General features: G+C 40.7%; 1 protein-coding gene across 5 annotated transcripts in view; it reads right to left on the bottom strand.

Annotated features, from left to right (window-relative positions):
• Positions 1-12,170: 12,170 nt before the first annotated feature.
• akap13a (A-kinase anchoring protein 13a) overlaps positions 12,171-16,685 on the bottom strand; it is a 120,770-nt gene continuing 116,255 nt past the window's right edge. For all 5 annotated transcript variants that reach the window (XM_084928366.1, XM_084928375.1, XM_084928359.1 and 2 more), the window contains one exon: positions 12,171-15,016. In XM_084928366.1, coding sequence (XP_084784492.1) covers positions 14,964-15,016 — 53 coding nt within the window. In that variant the 3' untranslated portion in view covers positions 12,171-14,963. The remainder of the gene's footprint in view (positions 15,017-16,685) is intronic.

The following is a 16,685-nucleotide window of genomic DNA, read 5'->3' on the forward strand; positions in this document are numbered from 1 at the left end:
ATAACAGTTCTCCTTAAAAGAAGAACTATCATTGTGATATCAGCAATTTTAGTCTCTTCTTTTGAGCTAAAACCAGACAGTGAAGTCTATTCTAAATAACTAGCGAGTGAGCCCAGCCACACTGACCTGAGGGCGTAGATGTGGTCGTGTTAGGTGAGCACTAAAAGCCGAATGGAGACGAGATCAGATCAGGGAACGCAGCTCTGCCACAGACAGCCACAGTTTGGAAATGCTAACCGAGTTTATTGAACAGAGTCAGACTGTTGTATTGCTGCAGAGTAAGGTCGTGCGTGTGTGTCTGTGTGGACACTAAACAGTGTAACCATAGTAACTGCCTGGACAAAACAGAGGTGGTGACAGCTGCAATCTCAAACTGCTAGAATGAAATATCTGTGGTTCTTGTATTTTAAACAAAACTAAGGCTGTATCGTGACTAAAGACTTCAGAGTCTGTGTGATATTTTTCTGTATCAGACATGTTTTCAAAACCCTACACAGAAGTTAAAAGGCAGAAAAAGTTGGAAGGGGTTTTGGAACATAATGAAGATCTAAGGAAGAGAACTCACTTCTGCCCTTTGAAAGGCTGGCTGACATTTCCTCCACCTTGCCAATCAGATCAGCACAAATGTCCTGGGGAAGAGGCCTCTGCACGTTGTCATCTTTAGTTTGAAGGATGCGACCCCCAGCAGAAAGCTTTATTAAAAAGTTTGATCAGGAAGTTTGTCTTCACTTCCTGAAGGAGAAGTTAATGGGGGTGCTGGAGCTGTTTATTATATTGCTGTAAATAGTACAGGAGAAACTATGGTAAGGTGTATGAAAAGTTGTTTTGTTTTTAGGTGCACTTACTCAAAATACGAATATAGCACAGGGCGTTTAACTGAGCCCACAGAAATATACTTATCTTAATCATTAGTTATTACTTGTTTTACAACTGATAATTTGTAATATACAGTATAAATAGAATAATAAATTATGCTATATTAATATTATTAAGCTAACCAGACAAAGACAAAGTAATGAAAATGTAGCCGATGCTAAAACATGACATTTTGTACTTAAAGCACGTTCGTTTGTATATTTGCATCATCTGTTGCAACACAGAGCAGCACACACAGTAATAAAGTACTTTTTCCATTTTGGTAGTATTAGTATTTAGTATTTTACTTTTTATTAATGAGACTCGAGGCACTCGAGATAATTCTAAATATATAGGAGCAGATGATGCAAAGACAGACAGCGTTATCAAAATGCTGTTTTAGTTTTGCAAACGTATACATTCACCAGCTACTTTATTAAGTGTACCCATCTAACATCAGGTCAAACCCCCTTTCCCCTTTAGAACTCCCTCCTTTCTACATCGCATAGCTTTAACAAGCTGCTAGACACATTCCTCTGAGACTTTGGACCGCATCGACATGCTAGCATCACACCTCAGATTGCATTGCACGTTTGTCAGCTGCACGTCCATGAGGTGAATCTCCTGTTCCACCACATCCCAAAGGGAGTATCGTGAAATCAGTTTGAAATGATCTAAGTTTGTGATTGGGTGTATTGTCGTGCTGGAAAAAGAAGATGGGTACACTGTGGTCCTAAAGGGATGAACACGATGATCACCACCTAACATTCCAGTAGACTGTGACATTTAAATGATGCTCAATTAGTGCTAAGGGACCCAAAATGTGCCAGGAAAATGTCCCCCACACCGTTGATAGAAAGCATGGTGGATGTTTGCTTTCATGTTACTCCAAACTGTGACCCTGCCATCCAAATGTTTCAGCAGACCAGACAACATTTGTCCAATCACCTATTGTCCAACTTTGGTAAGATTGTGCAAATTGTAGGCTCAGTTTCCTGTTTTTAGCTGATAGGAGCACCAACAGGTATGGTCTTTGCTGCTGTAGCCCATCTGCTTTAAGGTTCAGTATGTTGTGCATTCAGAGATCCTCCTCTACTCCCTCTCCCCTCCCCTTCACCTCAGCTTGAAGCAGTCGGACATCAACAAGGTATTTTCACTCAGAGAACTGCAGCTCACTGGATATTTTCTATTACTCTAGAAATGTATAGAAAAATCACAGCAGATCAGCAATTTCTGAAATTCTCAGAGCAATGCATGGTTGTTGGTGTCCGTCTGGCATCAACAACCATGCTTGTACCATGCAGGCTATTGTGCTAGTAAATGGTGATTGGTCTGTTAAGGATTTAGAACAGGTGATCCTACTTCAGTGGCTCATCCATCCATCCATCCATCCTGTTCAGGGTTGTGGAGGGACTGGAGCTTATATATTATATTTTTGGACTATACTTTATTTAGTCATTCTGATTAATCTCATGAGCATCCCTGTATGAAGTAGAAGGTTCCTAGATGAGATATAATGTATCACTCAGAATTTGTTTCAAAATATTTCTGCACCTTACATTCACCACCCAATATTCAGATACAATTTCAACACTGCTGTAACATCAATACTGCCTTGACAAAGGACATACAGCAGAACATAATGTATGCATTTATGTCTGGGTAAATATTGCTTGTAAAAAAAAAAAAGAGCCGCAAAAGGTTCATTTTCTGCCTCCGTCCAGACTTTCTTTGGCTGTTGCAGCCTGCGGGGAGTCAAGGTGACACAGGCAAACATGTTGATCACAGCTCAATAAGCAGCACCGAGGTCATCAAGAGCTTCTTTAAATGAGATGGGCTAACTGTTACCTCGGCAACAGGCTACACCAATGCACAAACAGAGCATCCCCAGACAATATGAACGTGCACATGTCCGTATGCCGGCACATTTTCATGTGTCCATGTGTGGCTTTGAGACGTGTGTTTAGCAAAAGAGTGTTTGCTCAATGTCTAGAGGTGTGAGTGTGTGTGTGCCTGTGTGTGTCAATGTATGGGTGTCTGTGTGTGTTTTATTTTACCATTTTAGACCTCAGACTGCAGAATCATGGGTAGTTGTTTTGTCCTTTCTATTTTACAAAAAGGAGATAATTGCTCTGCATTGCAGTCCATATAGTCCCAAGATCATTACTGGTAATGGCAGCCTGTTTATAACAGTGAACAGTGAACATGTGATTTACTGAAGCAGAATGCCATGTGAAATCTTAAAAGTCATTAAAAAGATTTACAGGAGCTGACAGAGACACTGAAGTCCTGTTTGACTTACTATGACTAGTAAAAACTATAAGAGGCTCAGCCACCATTCATTGACAACACTGTTTTATAGAAAATCTGAACCATTATATTCACCACATTTGTTGTGTCGGTTAATTCAGTTCATTTTGATTCATAGAGCGATAATTCTCAACAACAGTTGCCCCAAGACATGTTATATTGCAAGAAAAATACACTAAAATTTAAGAGAGAAAATCTCAACGAGGTGGTAGCAAAGCGGGAAAGAAGAATTCTCTTATAAGAGAAAGACAGGAAGACATCTCTGGCAGAGCCAGGCACAGGGAGGGGCAACCATCTGCCGCAACCAGTTCGAAAGAGAAGAGGGAAAAGGATGAGCGTAGAGAAAGTCAGAGATGGCATCTTTGGAAAAGGTCAACAGTACCAAATGCAAGTTTAAAATGGAGCAGGTACCCAAATCGACATATGGAAATATATAATTGAAGCCCTGCTCTGTTGAAGGTGTCCAATGATATGCAATATTTCAGTCTTCTGGTTCCTGCTCCATTTTAGTCCTGCTTGATCTCAGTGCTGTTTTTGATACTGTCAGCCTTGTTTTTGACATGTCTGCAGGGTGAAGGCGGCTAGTGGCAGAACTAGTTTTAAATTGATTTTCCTCTTCTTTGAGTGATTGAAACTTCTCTGTCAGAAAGGGAAGTGGTTGTTGGGGCATCCCAAGGATCTATTTTAAGTCCTCTTCTTTTTTAACAGTACATGTTAGCCTTTGGCTCCGTCTTTCCCAACCACAATATTCAGAATTGCTGAATGGTGATGGTGGCGCTGACAAAAAGACAGGAGGTTGAGCTGGAGGTGGCAGAGTTGAAGATGTTAAGATTATCAGTGGAAGTGACTATATTGAGCAAATATGGAGCTGCCAGGCAGGAGGAAAATAGGAAGACTACAGAGAAGATTCATGGATGTAGTAAGGGAGGACATGTGGAAGCTGGCGTGACAGAAGAGAATGCTCAACGTAGGGGGAGATGGAGTATGCTGCAGGTTGAACATATCCGGTCGTTAAGTCTGACGTCACTAGTCGTGTCTGGGCCTAAACTCCGCTGCAGGTCCATATATCAAACGATCACTATGGCATTACTGAGAGTTGAAAAACTGTCTAAAGTCTTTCATCTTTAATAAAATGATCAGCGTTCTGCTCTACCAGGTGTAACAATTGAGTTTAACATCCAGGCATCCATGAAAACGGAGTTTATGATATTTAACGGAGTTAGAAGTTAGCAGGAAGTTAGCTCGCTAGCTTCTATCTAAATACAATATAGCATGTCCTGACTGCGGGGTTTTGGAAACAAATTAAAACGTACAGCTCTGTTATCACTTCCAACATAAATGAAGACAGAAAACTAAACAGCAGTGACGTTTGTAGGGTTACTGAAGTTTGGCTAGCTGGTATATAATGATGTGCTACGTGACCGCGAGCGACACAGCTATGTTAGCATAATATAAGCGGTATATTAAGATTAGCGGTAATAAAAGCCGAGGGAGGTCAACAGTGATCACTGACTGTTTTAGGAGCTTTTTGAGATTAAATAGAAGAAAATACAAAACATTAAACATGTTAACAACACAAAAGCCATATTAAACGCAGACTACTTTAGGCCCGGAAGTAGGATTTGTCACGTCATCACTTAACGACCGGATAGACATAAAAAAGATAACAGATATAGCACCTGGGTCTGAAAAGCAAAGCAAATTGGAAGTGCTGTAAAACTTGTACTTTTTAATGGCCAAACTGGGAGCCAACTCTCAGCTGTCGTGCTTTGTGACCTCAGTAAACACTTATCTGATGAAAGTGTTTACTGAGGTCACGTTAAAGTGAATAGAACATGAAGTTAATTTTGTAAATTACGGTCATTATTAGAGTCAGAAAGAAGGATTATCCAGCGTCTGCTCAGCTTGAGTAAATGACAGTCAGTTGCACATCTTTGTCACTTGCTCCCTGCATCCAGCTTTAAAACACCACGAGTGTAATGGCAAAAATACCCTCTTATTAGGTTTCATAATGGGGCTTTACTGACCAAGAGGTGACATCACAGTGGCTCCATCCATCTTTCATACTGTCTAGGGTTGTCAGCAAATGAGCCAGCTAACAAAATGCATCCGCACAAAGAAAAACACTGCCCCTTCTAAGGGGTTTCTGGATGTGCTAATATTGCAGTGCCATCCTTGAAAGGGGTTGAACTGCAGCAAAACCCCATCTGCATGACTGATGGTGAATGGCAGTAATAGGTAAATGTTTATTTTCATTAGCCATATAAAACCTTTGTCTTAGTCCTGTTTTCTCATGAATGAGAGCAAAAAACATGTAAACATAGTAATTGGGAACTTGGAAGGTCACAGCTGTGCACAAAGGATATTTGTATATATGTGGCCAACTCTGCTCTTCACAGAACTGCTGTGAGACTGGCTAAAAATGCCAGGATATCGCCTACTAAATCATTGCAGTGAATTAGATGAAGTTATTAACATAATGGTTTTCTAGTGTGAACAGCTTGTGAGCTTTACATTGTGCTATAGTGATGGTGCTTCTTGAAGTACACTGCCAGCTGGTTTTTGACTACAGTGTGGTCCTTAAGTGTGGTGGCAGCTTCCTGCACACTGTGTGAGCCTTCTAGCCATTGGAAAGTGTGTGTAATCAGTGTGTGTGTGCGCGCGCGCATTAAGGCAGGGTCATTGAGGAGTAATAGGATTGCTCGGCCCCGCTCCTTCTCTGGACACCCTGGCAAAGACAGGCCTCCTAAATCATCCTCACATCTCTGAGCAAGATGGAGGACCTGGCATAGGCTCTCCCCGCCCTGTATCCCCGCTGCAGCCGTAACTACTCACCCCGCTGTGGTGCTGTGATTTTCCTGCAACCTGCAGGAAGACTGGAATAATATCTACTCAGCATTCTGTAAATATCCGCTGGGAGAAAGTACTCCTGTTCATCGCAGCTGTGCCACATTTAGTGTTTAGGGGCTCGGCTGCTCATCCTAAACTTCTGCTGTTTGTTATTGAACTTTTCATCCTATGACTCCTAAGAAGGATGCGACACGTTAGGTGAAGGAGCCTACTCAGCTGCTGTAATTTATTATTCATGTTCTGTACGCGCTTTCTCCTGTTCAGGGTCGTAAAGAGGCTGAAGCCATTTAAACCTGATGTCTGCATATGACAGCTTTTGCTGGTAAAAAGAAAAAAAAAAGCTTTGAGACAATGAGGACTTGTTTCAAGGTACTTCTTTTAAATTCAGGACATTAAGGTAGTTCAGTCAAGTGGCACAGAAAGTCAAAGTTGCCCTTTTTTCTTCTTTCTTATGTGTTTAGTCCCAAATGGGAAGCAGTATTGGCCCAGAACATAAAAGCAGTGGTTGGGTCTTTATGTATTTTTGATGAAAACAAATGCAGAGGTCTGCAGACACCAAAGTGTCACCAAAGATTTCTTTTAAAAAAGGGCAGATTACAGATTATTGTAGTCCATCCTTACTAGACCAGATAAGACATGCAGCATAGTGTGAGCATGACGAGTAAAAACCAATCAAGTCAAGTGAGATATCGTGTGCATGGCACAGATGGACAGCATGAAAATATAATGCCTCTGGCCACGGCTGTCGCCAGCAGGGACAGTGTGCCACTCAGGCTCGCCCACAGTTTTCCCAGCAGTTACTTGCTTATTGTAACAAGAAAAAAAATCCACAGCAGCCCCAGAAGGATTATCCACGTAGATCTCCATTTCAAAAGAGATGTTTGTAAAACTAATGTGACAGGAAGCTTCCAGCTGGAAAGAAGGCCATTTTGACACACTGCCTGTTATTAATTTCAACCCATGAAAGTTCCTCCTCGACAGTGCCGATGTTATGGACGGGCTCTGGGGGCCCAGGACCATCCTAAAGGTCACTATGCCCCATCAGCTGAATTCTAATGATGTATTTTTGGAACTGTAAGTAAAACTCTGTTGTATTTTTTGGTAATGGAGAGGTTAACCATCCACATTCCTGATAAGATTTTGCAGTAACAAACAAAGTTTATTACTGGTTAATGTAACTTGGTGCATCTGTAGCAAGATGGTGGCATGACCGAGCAGGACTTTGGAGCACATGGGGGGATGCAAGTAAAACTTTGCAAAGTACCCCTCATGTCTCTTTGGAACTAAAAGGAGGTGATTCATCAGCTTGTGAGGCTAGTTTTAAAACTAGCTGATCTCACTTGATTTCACTCCAAAATTGCTAAACAAATGGAAATGCGCTGAGGGTGTTCAGAATTTAAAGTCAGTGACCCAAACGTCCCAGTGTGTGGTGAGTTCATTAATCTACAGTCAGAGAAAATGTCTCTCCTGCTTTTTTACACTATACTTTACACTTTCTTAACATTTGTAACTGTGGCGAGATTTTTTTATTTTAGTTTGCTAAATGTGTGCAGGTTCATGATGTGGCTTAAGGTAGGTTTTTATTCTTGAATTTGTCGTGTAGCCTGTAAAAGTTTCCCCTCTGATTTGTGGACACGGCTTGTGTGATTGCACGTAGGCGACAGTATGAATGCAGTTGTTAAATGGGATGCTAACTCATCCTTGGAATAAAACTGTCAACTGTTCCTTTATCACAACAAAATGCTAAACAGCACTCACCTTTAAATCACCTAGAAAGTGGCCACCTAGAAAGTGCTCTTAGCAATGAATAACTTGAAGCCTTAATAGAATTTAATTCAGTTCCATTCAATTTTATTTATACTGCATTCACATCAATAGTTGCCTCAAGGCGCTTTACATTGTAAGGTAGACACTACAATAATACATAGAGAAAAACCCAACAATCATATGACCCACTATGAGCAAGCACTTTGGCGACAGTGGGAAGGAAAAACTCCCTTTTAACAGGAAGAAACCTCCGGCAGAACCAGGCTCAGAGAGGGGCGGGGCCATCTGCTGTGACCATTTGGGGTGAGAAGAGTAAGACAAGATAAAAGACATACAAAAGAGCCAGAGATTAATAACAAGTAATGATTCAATGTAAACAGGATTCACACAAAAATATATTTTCAGTGCTCAATGATAGGTGATTAGGTTTTGGGGCTTTTTTTGTGTGTGTTTTTTCCACATCCACAGGTTGATTATACAGTGCACAGATCAGCCTCTCCTAAATTTTAATGCTGAAACCGTCTGGATATTTTCTTAATGTGACTTGATTGGCCGATGCCTGTGCTGGCTTGAAACATAACTTTTTAGTGCAAATGACCAGAAAAAAAGTCTTGCAGTGGATCCACAATTCAGTCTGGTAACATGTGACATCACTGCATGTAAAGTGAGTATGAAGAGCACTGACGGCTAATCCTGTCTAAGAGGAACTTCTGGAGCTTCTGGATTGGGTTAATTTGAAAATGTCAGAGATTACAGCACGTTTATTGCCCCGAATGGCTAAAATTGGTTCCTGCAGGTTTGTGGTTTTATATTGTGGTATTTCACCTTTGACTCATGAAAGAAATATGAGTACATCTTCCACTCCTAAAGATCTGAGCTGGTGATGGTCTTATTAGTGTTTCTGAGTTCTATTTTCTACTGACCAAAGGCTGAGTGAGTGGAACGAGCTGCAGAGAGATTATTTCTCAGTGAAATTGAAGCCTTTTGCTGTAACACATCAGTCTATTGGAAAGTGGTGATGCTTTGATAAAGTTGGCTGTTCTAGTTCAGCTCAATTCAAAGCTGCTTTCAAACTATCAATTAGACAGATTTAGACAGTTATCATGTGACGGTAATTAGCTCAACAATGCCAAATTTATCTTATCAGCTGCAGATAATTAATAAATCTGAGAATGTACCATGAAGTTTATCGTTAGTCACTCAAGCCTCACAGAGTTATCAGCATGAGCAGCACGGCTTTTCTCCTCTTCTTCTAAGCTATGATGAAATTTTTAATTTGGAATATTTACATATTCATGCTTTTATTTCCCCTCTTTCCCTCTCTGCCTCCCAGCTTCCACTTTTCACTCGAGGCTGTGTGGTTTTCTGTCACTGCACGTCACAGGCAGACTTGCTGTCTGCTGCTCTAAACAGAGATAGGTGAACTTTTACAGGGGTTTGGACCAAGAAACAGAATTTGCACTGCACCTTATCAGGCTACCAACACGGCTGAGTCTTATCAGCTGGTATTTTGTCTCTGGAGCTTATATGTGGAATGAGCAAAATGGGGAAATATTTAGAAAGATCCCATGGTGATGAACTGGGCATAGCATACAAGATCCTACAGTTAAGGGGAAAAAAGCCTCCGCAGTCGAGATTTCCAGAGGCAAAACACCGCCGAGCATGGAGAGATGAAAGCAGCTGGCTCTTTATTTATCAGGAGAAACGAGTGCTGCCGTGTGCCACCACTGCTGTCAATCCATCAAGATCTCTGTCAGCTTTTTCCTCTGGTGGTGTTCAAACTGCAGCACGACAACAGGAAACAGGAAATCAAAGCATTAGCACAATTTAGTGATAGCAATTTAATTGCCTCTGGAACAACAATTGGATTAATGAGAATGATTTCTTTTTTTTTTTTTCATTATTGTGATAAAGCTTCCAAAAAAAAACAGACACAGTTGCTGCAGTCAGGACCAGAATACTGATCAGGATAAAGGGGAGAGAAAGAATCCCAGTTAAAAACTGCACTCATTACCAGCCTGGATTATGTACTGGGCAAAGTGGGCAAAAATCAAGGATGGTCAATTGGATTATAGTTTTATTAACCTGACAGTGTGGGTCTACATGGCAGACTACCATGTTAATACACATGGTGGTATAAGTCACCAAGTACATGTGTTAGTTCTAAAGTCTAATAGAGCTTTCTTATTGGTAGGCACAGTGTCCAGATGTGAAACACTCACAATTATTTATTACGACATGACACAGCCTGAGGGTTGGAAATGTGCGAACAGCCAACTTCCTAATGGCAGCGGATCCAGTGAGTGTGCTCGGTCGTGCAGGTAGGCCAGAGGTCTTTAGCATGAAGCAAGACGGGGGGCTTAGCATAGTCACCTCAGGTTTGAATCCATGTTTTCAGTGTTATGAAGGTGGCTTAATTTTTTAGCGGGTTCACCATGATACAAAACGTCCAGTTACTGACCAACCAGTTCTCTGGAAAACCTGAGCATTATCCTGGCAGACCTTCTACTGTATAAACTCTGTACATGGCCTAAGCCATTCTGTACTTTTTAACACCACAGTAGCTGCAGACAAAGCAACAACGTTCTAAAAATCTAAAAACGAATAAATTTAAAGCTTAATTATGTCAGGTCCTCTTGTGTCTTAAAGATGAAGCTGTGATACCATATCAGAAGTACCATATCATACCATAAACATGCACGTTTGCAAGCTTTCCAAAATGATTTTCTGTATCCCTTACGTTGATATAATGTTGATGCTTTTTGCTTTTACAACATCGTTTAATGTAGTTTGATTTAGAACAGGGGTGTCAAACTCCAGTACTTGAGGGCCGTTGTCCTGAAACTTTTCCATGTGTCCCTGTGGCAACATACCCGAATAAAATTAGTAGCAAGAGTATAGAACTTGACTGCCTGCTGAAGTGGCAACCCCTAACCCTACTCACGTAAAATGTAAGTGTTTGGAAAAATTTTGTTCTAAAAGTACTTTTATCGCACCGTGTTCATTCACTTATGAGCTGCTGTAACATGAATCAAATTGTCAACTCAAGTTCTACAGAGTCTTGCTAATGACCTACTAATTTTATTCAGGTGTGTTGCAACAGAGACTGGAGTTTGAGACCTATCCCTGTTTGCAGCAGTCTGCTGAGAAACCTGAGCACTGTACTTTGAAACAACTTAATTTTTCAAACCTTTCTTCATCACACTTGGTACCCAAACTCAGGTGGGGGTGATGATATCTTCCCCCCCAACCTCTCCCCCTTGCCGTAGCATGTGTCGTCAGTCTCTAGCTGTGAGATCAGTCCCTTCTTCCGAATAGAAGATCCCAGTTGTTGTTGTTGTTGTTCGTGAATGTTGGGTATCAAAAATTCCATTCCATTCCATATTCCAATAGGCTTGGTTAGCATGTGTCTAGCCTAGGACCCTTTCTGGATACGAACTTGCGACTCCTACTCCGAAGGCGTGTATTATACTTAACAATTTAATGTTCTGTTAAAACAAATTAATTTACTTTTGGAAATCCTGCTAAATAATGAAAGTGGTGCATTTTAAATTCTGTATCATTCGTTGGTAAAATAATAATTAGAATAAATGTTGAGGACAAATAAGTCAGCAAATCTAATAAGTTATTGGGGCAGAAACGAATTTGAAAATCTTCTCCCTGAAGGCACAAAAACATACTGTTCTCTCAAGAACTGCAGTGATGTCTTTTTTTTTTTTTTTTTTTACAAAACGCTGAGAACTTTCAGAAAGTTGGATGTTTTTTTTAAACTACAAGTCTTCGTTCTGTATGAAGTCAAAAAGAGAGGACCTTGATATGGTCCTCTCAGAAGCCCCACCATTCTGCTGTTCAAACCATCTGTTTCCATGGGGCACGAGCTGTAACATCAGCAGTCTTGTAAGTTCACTACAAGTCACACTATGTGACACGCATAAACTTTTTTGTTTTCTTTTTCTTGCAGCGTCTTGTAGAATCTGCAGAATGAAGGCAAAGATGCACCACTGTTACGTCTCCACTGCATTCCCCATGGTTCGATCACAACAACAGCTGGAGGACAAATATACAAGCAAGTATCTGCTGCCAAAATTGAACTAGATTTTTCTTCTTTGCTACATCTAGTTTGATTTATTATTTATTATATAAGTACAGGCGTCACAGTATACAAGATGGGCGTAGCCTCTGGGTCTGAAAAGTCAAGCCAGCAGACTCCTGGTTTCAAAAACACTTGTAATAGTAAAACAGAAAACCAGACCTCCTCACTCTTGTGACCTCTGTAACCAAGTTTCTGATGAGTTTGTCCTCAATCAGTAGTTTCAGGTCATAGTGAATAAAAGATGAGATCATCTGTAAATGATGTCCATCGTTAGAGTGAGAAAGGAGTCAGGATGTCAATTGTGGTATTTTTTTTATTATGAGAGAAATACACCTTTACATTGTTTATCACCTTGTTGGTGAGAATAAAACATAAATAAAACATTCTTACAAAATGCTTCAATAAATCACAAGTCAATTATTTTTTACAAGTAATTTGTATTATACATAAATCATATTTACACATTTGCCCTTCTTTTTTCTTCTTCTTTTTTTTACATTGCTGAGAACGAAACAACTGTGTACCAGTTGAATAGTACAAACATTTCCTTCCTTTCAAAGCAGAGGTATAAAAGCTCTCCTCTCTCCTGAGAAGACGCTGGGTTCTACTCTAGTGCATTTTATCATTAAGATTTAAGGCTACGCAGGGTTCACCTAATGGACACACTCGTCTCTCGGACAGGCTTATCATCATCACTGGGTGAGGGAGTTCATTTTCCCGACTTGTGTCTGCTGATTGTCCCTTACAGAGGTCTGTGGTTCTGCCCAGTCGCTTCCTCCAACCTTTTTATTCCCCCCACATTAAAGCTGCTGCTGACTGGTTACACTGAATAACCAATTACAATCTCTGACAACTTATTTGTTTCTGCAGTCAATTACAAATGCCGTGGGGAAAAATGTCGCAGAGTGTGAGAGCCCACGCTCATCACATTATCTCTGACCTGCTGAGAAAAAAATACATCAATTTCTCACAGCAGGAGTCACAGGGGAAAAAAACTAAACAAAAAACTAAACAGTTTCATACTTTCTGGTTGTTGCTGTTGTGTGAGGGAGGGAAATTATTTAGTTATAGGTGCAGTGCTCCCTAGTGGTCAAAACACACCTTAAAGCAACACCAAAAGTCTACCCCTCTCCGTTTCTTTGACAGGATTACACCAAAGCCATAAACAAAAGACATGAAGCAACTAATTGGCAGGCCGCATAAGCCTCTTACAAGACACACTATAATAAACCAGCCTGGACGTGAAGTCAAATCCTCAACACAAGACAGCGAGTTAACAAATAAGCACTTAAACGTGAGAAAAAGAGGCAGCAGTTCGGCAATGCTGCTCTGCCTTTCATGGGAAGAGGATCCTTTTTAAACGTCTCTTTGTCCTTCCTACCTGTCCCGCAGGTAGTCCTGCCCACAGCGTGAGCTTCGCAGGTCTTAAATATTAAGATGGGTCATCTTTGAAAAACTCCATAAAAGCTCACAGCCCCTTATTTAATCTACTTAAACACTTTAACCGTCTTTGGATCATTTTGCCCTTGATTAAAAAAAAAAATCATATTTACTCGTATCTCACACTGATTAAAAATAAACGTGTTAACATTTTTAGGACAAAGTGCTCAAAAACACTGATGAGTGTTGACTAATCTGAAATGATCAGAGACTCACGAGCTACCTGCTGAGTCTGTTTAGTCACAAAACAACAACAGAACATATTTGTAGCTAATGTCCACTCTCATTCCATCTAAGCGGTTGCTTTGTCCGTAAATTAACGGCCTCCGTTCCTACGACCAGCAGCTGTGTGCATCTGCAGAATCTATTATGGGAACTGAAAGGAGGCGAAAGAGAGAGTTGATCTCTTTAACACACAGAAACCATTAGTATGCTACCTGCAGAGTTACATGCAATTAAAAAAAACGAAGGAAAGCCCTGCTTGTCGGCGCTCAGATGAAAGATGAGGGCTGCATGAAAGCCCATTGACAGGTAGATGAAACGACAATCGAGCCAATATCCATCCAAGACTCTAAAACACACTAAAGGATATGAATTGAGCCATTAGACAGAGAGAGATATCTCTCAATCCTTTCATTACTGAGCGCCTAAGAAAATACACATCTGAAGAGCTTCACTCCAAATTGGAGATAGCCATAATTCAAATAAATTAAAACCTCATTAAGGAACATGATTGATGGCATGAAGTCATCATTAAGGATTACACAAGTTAGCCAATTCCCTTTTGCTTGCAAACTGGGGACAGACTCGGCGGATCTAATCGCATCTGCTTTTTGAACACTCGACGCGAACGTCAGGCTATGATTCACTGCGTCTTTGACTGAAGCACTGAAACGGCTTTGGACTCTCTCTGATTAAGAAATGTTGCTAGGACCCGTAAGTTTCCCCCCCCGTGGGTTCAGTCATCAATTAGCTGTCAATGAATATGATTAGGTGTGAGGAGTTTCCAGTGCCACAGGGAGCTCGCTGACATTCACAGTGGCATTTGGATTTGTCTGTGTCCTTGAACGTGTGGTTGAAGTCGCATGGAAAAGGCCCTGCTTCTGTAAATTAACATCACAGCCTGCTGGTGTGGGGCTCTAGGAAAAAAGGCAGCCGTAACACACGAGCCCCTGACAGACTTGGAAGAGCCTGAAAGGCAATTCGCTGTGAAATGCTTTCAGCGTGATACTGAGCTGTCACAGATGTCTGATTTTTCAAAATGAAGAAATTCTAACCATTTCTTTGGAAAAGGAAAAGATGAATTTTGGACAGAGAATAATGAAAAAGTGCACAGCCAGTCCATCCTTCCCATTTTTAGCTACTGAACTGAATCCTAAACGCACACCACAGCAGAGCCTAATATATCCTAATTCCCAACAAACTAAAAGCTGTGGTATTTGATTTTAAAATGTATCTTCTTCCATGTAATGTTAAACAGCTCTATGTTATGACATGGAAAATTAACTAAAAGCGTTTTCAAGGTGATTCAAAAAGCCTGTGTGCGCAGGTGAATGTGTTACTACTTGGCAGCACATTCCACCGTCAGAGTGGTTTGATGGGTTCATGGTAATGATGAGGAGGAGGAGGAGGAGGAGAGCCACTTGTCTCAGCAGAAAAAAATCTCTCCATCCAGAGGCGGCTCTGGAAGAGGCTGGGAGTCTGTGAAGAGGAGAACAGGAGTCAGCATCACCCCGAAAACACAGGATTTTGATTTCTGATCAGTTGCCGGTGACGTTTCACCTTATACACATCAGGATTTTGCAACCCACAAATATTCTCTAAATGCCAAAACGAGAACTAAATGCTTCCAAAATGCAACTCATGGCTGAAATTTAGTAACAGCAACATATTTGCAGAAACTCCCAGCTTGTTGTTCTTCAACGCTTCAAGGACAATAGGCTTGTCCTCCATTTTCCATTGCTGGAGGCCAAAAGAGAAACCACAGTCTACGAGAGAATCTGAGTTATAAGCCTTTGTAACATAGTGTCACCAAATTTTGCACAGAAATTGAAATATGAGTTCCAAATAATTCAGAGTTGCCCGTATCACTGCTGCAAGAACACTTGTCTGAAAAGTGTCCACACTGCATGAACCAGGGAGGTCAGAGTTCCTGCAACACAGGGTGTGCCTCACAGTGAGTACTGTCCAGCACCAGCAGCCTTTACATTTACAGTGATTAGCCCAGAAGCAGCAACTGGCAAATTTGTGTTGGAACTGAACACAGAGAAATAGACCAAGAATAAAGTCCAGGCTTTATTAAGCCTTTATGCCTCTAAGCTGTTATGGAAGTAACACAAGTGAAAATGTTCAAAATTCTATAGCATTTTCTCTAATCTTTCTGAGCCATCCAGGAAATTATAGTGGGGAAAATGCAAGAGAAAATGGTGACGCTGAAATGGAATTGGATAAAAGTAAAAGATAAAAGAAGATCTGAAATGGTTTAGTGGACACCATTTTTGTCACTGATGTTTATTTGCTGCTAATTTAAACATAAACGATTCATTACTCAAGGGTGGTGGTTGTCATCAATGACACTGTAGCTTCTGTTTAAGCTCTTAGTAACACGTACTGAAAATGGTGACTGGTGGAGTTGTATAATGAAGCTGGCCAGTATGGGTTAACTGCATAGTCTAAATTCAACACTATAGCATCTCTTTTTGAACTCTGCTGCCATCAAGAGACCCACAACACACAGCAAACACACTGCTGCAGTCACAGCTGGGTAGGATATTAGCATTCCCCTTGGGCACTTTAATGCAAACACAAAATAAACTCCTAAAGATATGTTGTTACCAACAGGGAGTCCCAACTGTGTGGCCTTATGCTGGCTCACTGCTCATTTCAGAACCATCAGTTCACATCTACATGTAGTTCATGTGTTTCATAACAACTGTAGTTCTTCTGTGTCAGACATAAGCTCACTTCTAACAGTGTTCAAGATCCCCCTAAAAATGTAGGACAGTTGAATAATTTACTTTTGTGACTAATTTAATATTGTAACAAATTTAAGCTCCATGTGAGACCTCATGACTGAGCAGATCTGAACATGTGACCAAAATTACACGTCTGTTTCTCACTGAGATCAGTTTTTTCAAGTCTGCTTTAAAACAAGATTGGCTTCAGATCATTCTGATCAATTTCATTGTGACAGAACATATCAGGCTAACAGCTGACACAGAAAGTGATTTAATATGGTGTAATATAGTGTTTACATGCAGGGATGCACAATGCATTTCTAATGTCTGATCAGCTCTCTAAAGGTGGATTTTCTTTTTAAGTGTTATTTATTCATTAAGCATTTGCATTTTAAAAAATTCAGAAAGAAGCT

This window comes from Perissodus microlepis, chromosome 1 (genome assembly GCF_051167445.1).
Source record: "Perissodus microlepis isolate ML-2025 ecotype Zambia chromosome 1, ASM5116744v1, whole genome shotgun sequence".
Lineage (NCBI taxonomy): Eukaryota > Metazoa > Chordata > Actinopteri > Cichliformes > Cichlidae > Perissodus > Perissodus microlepis.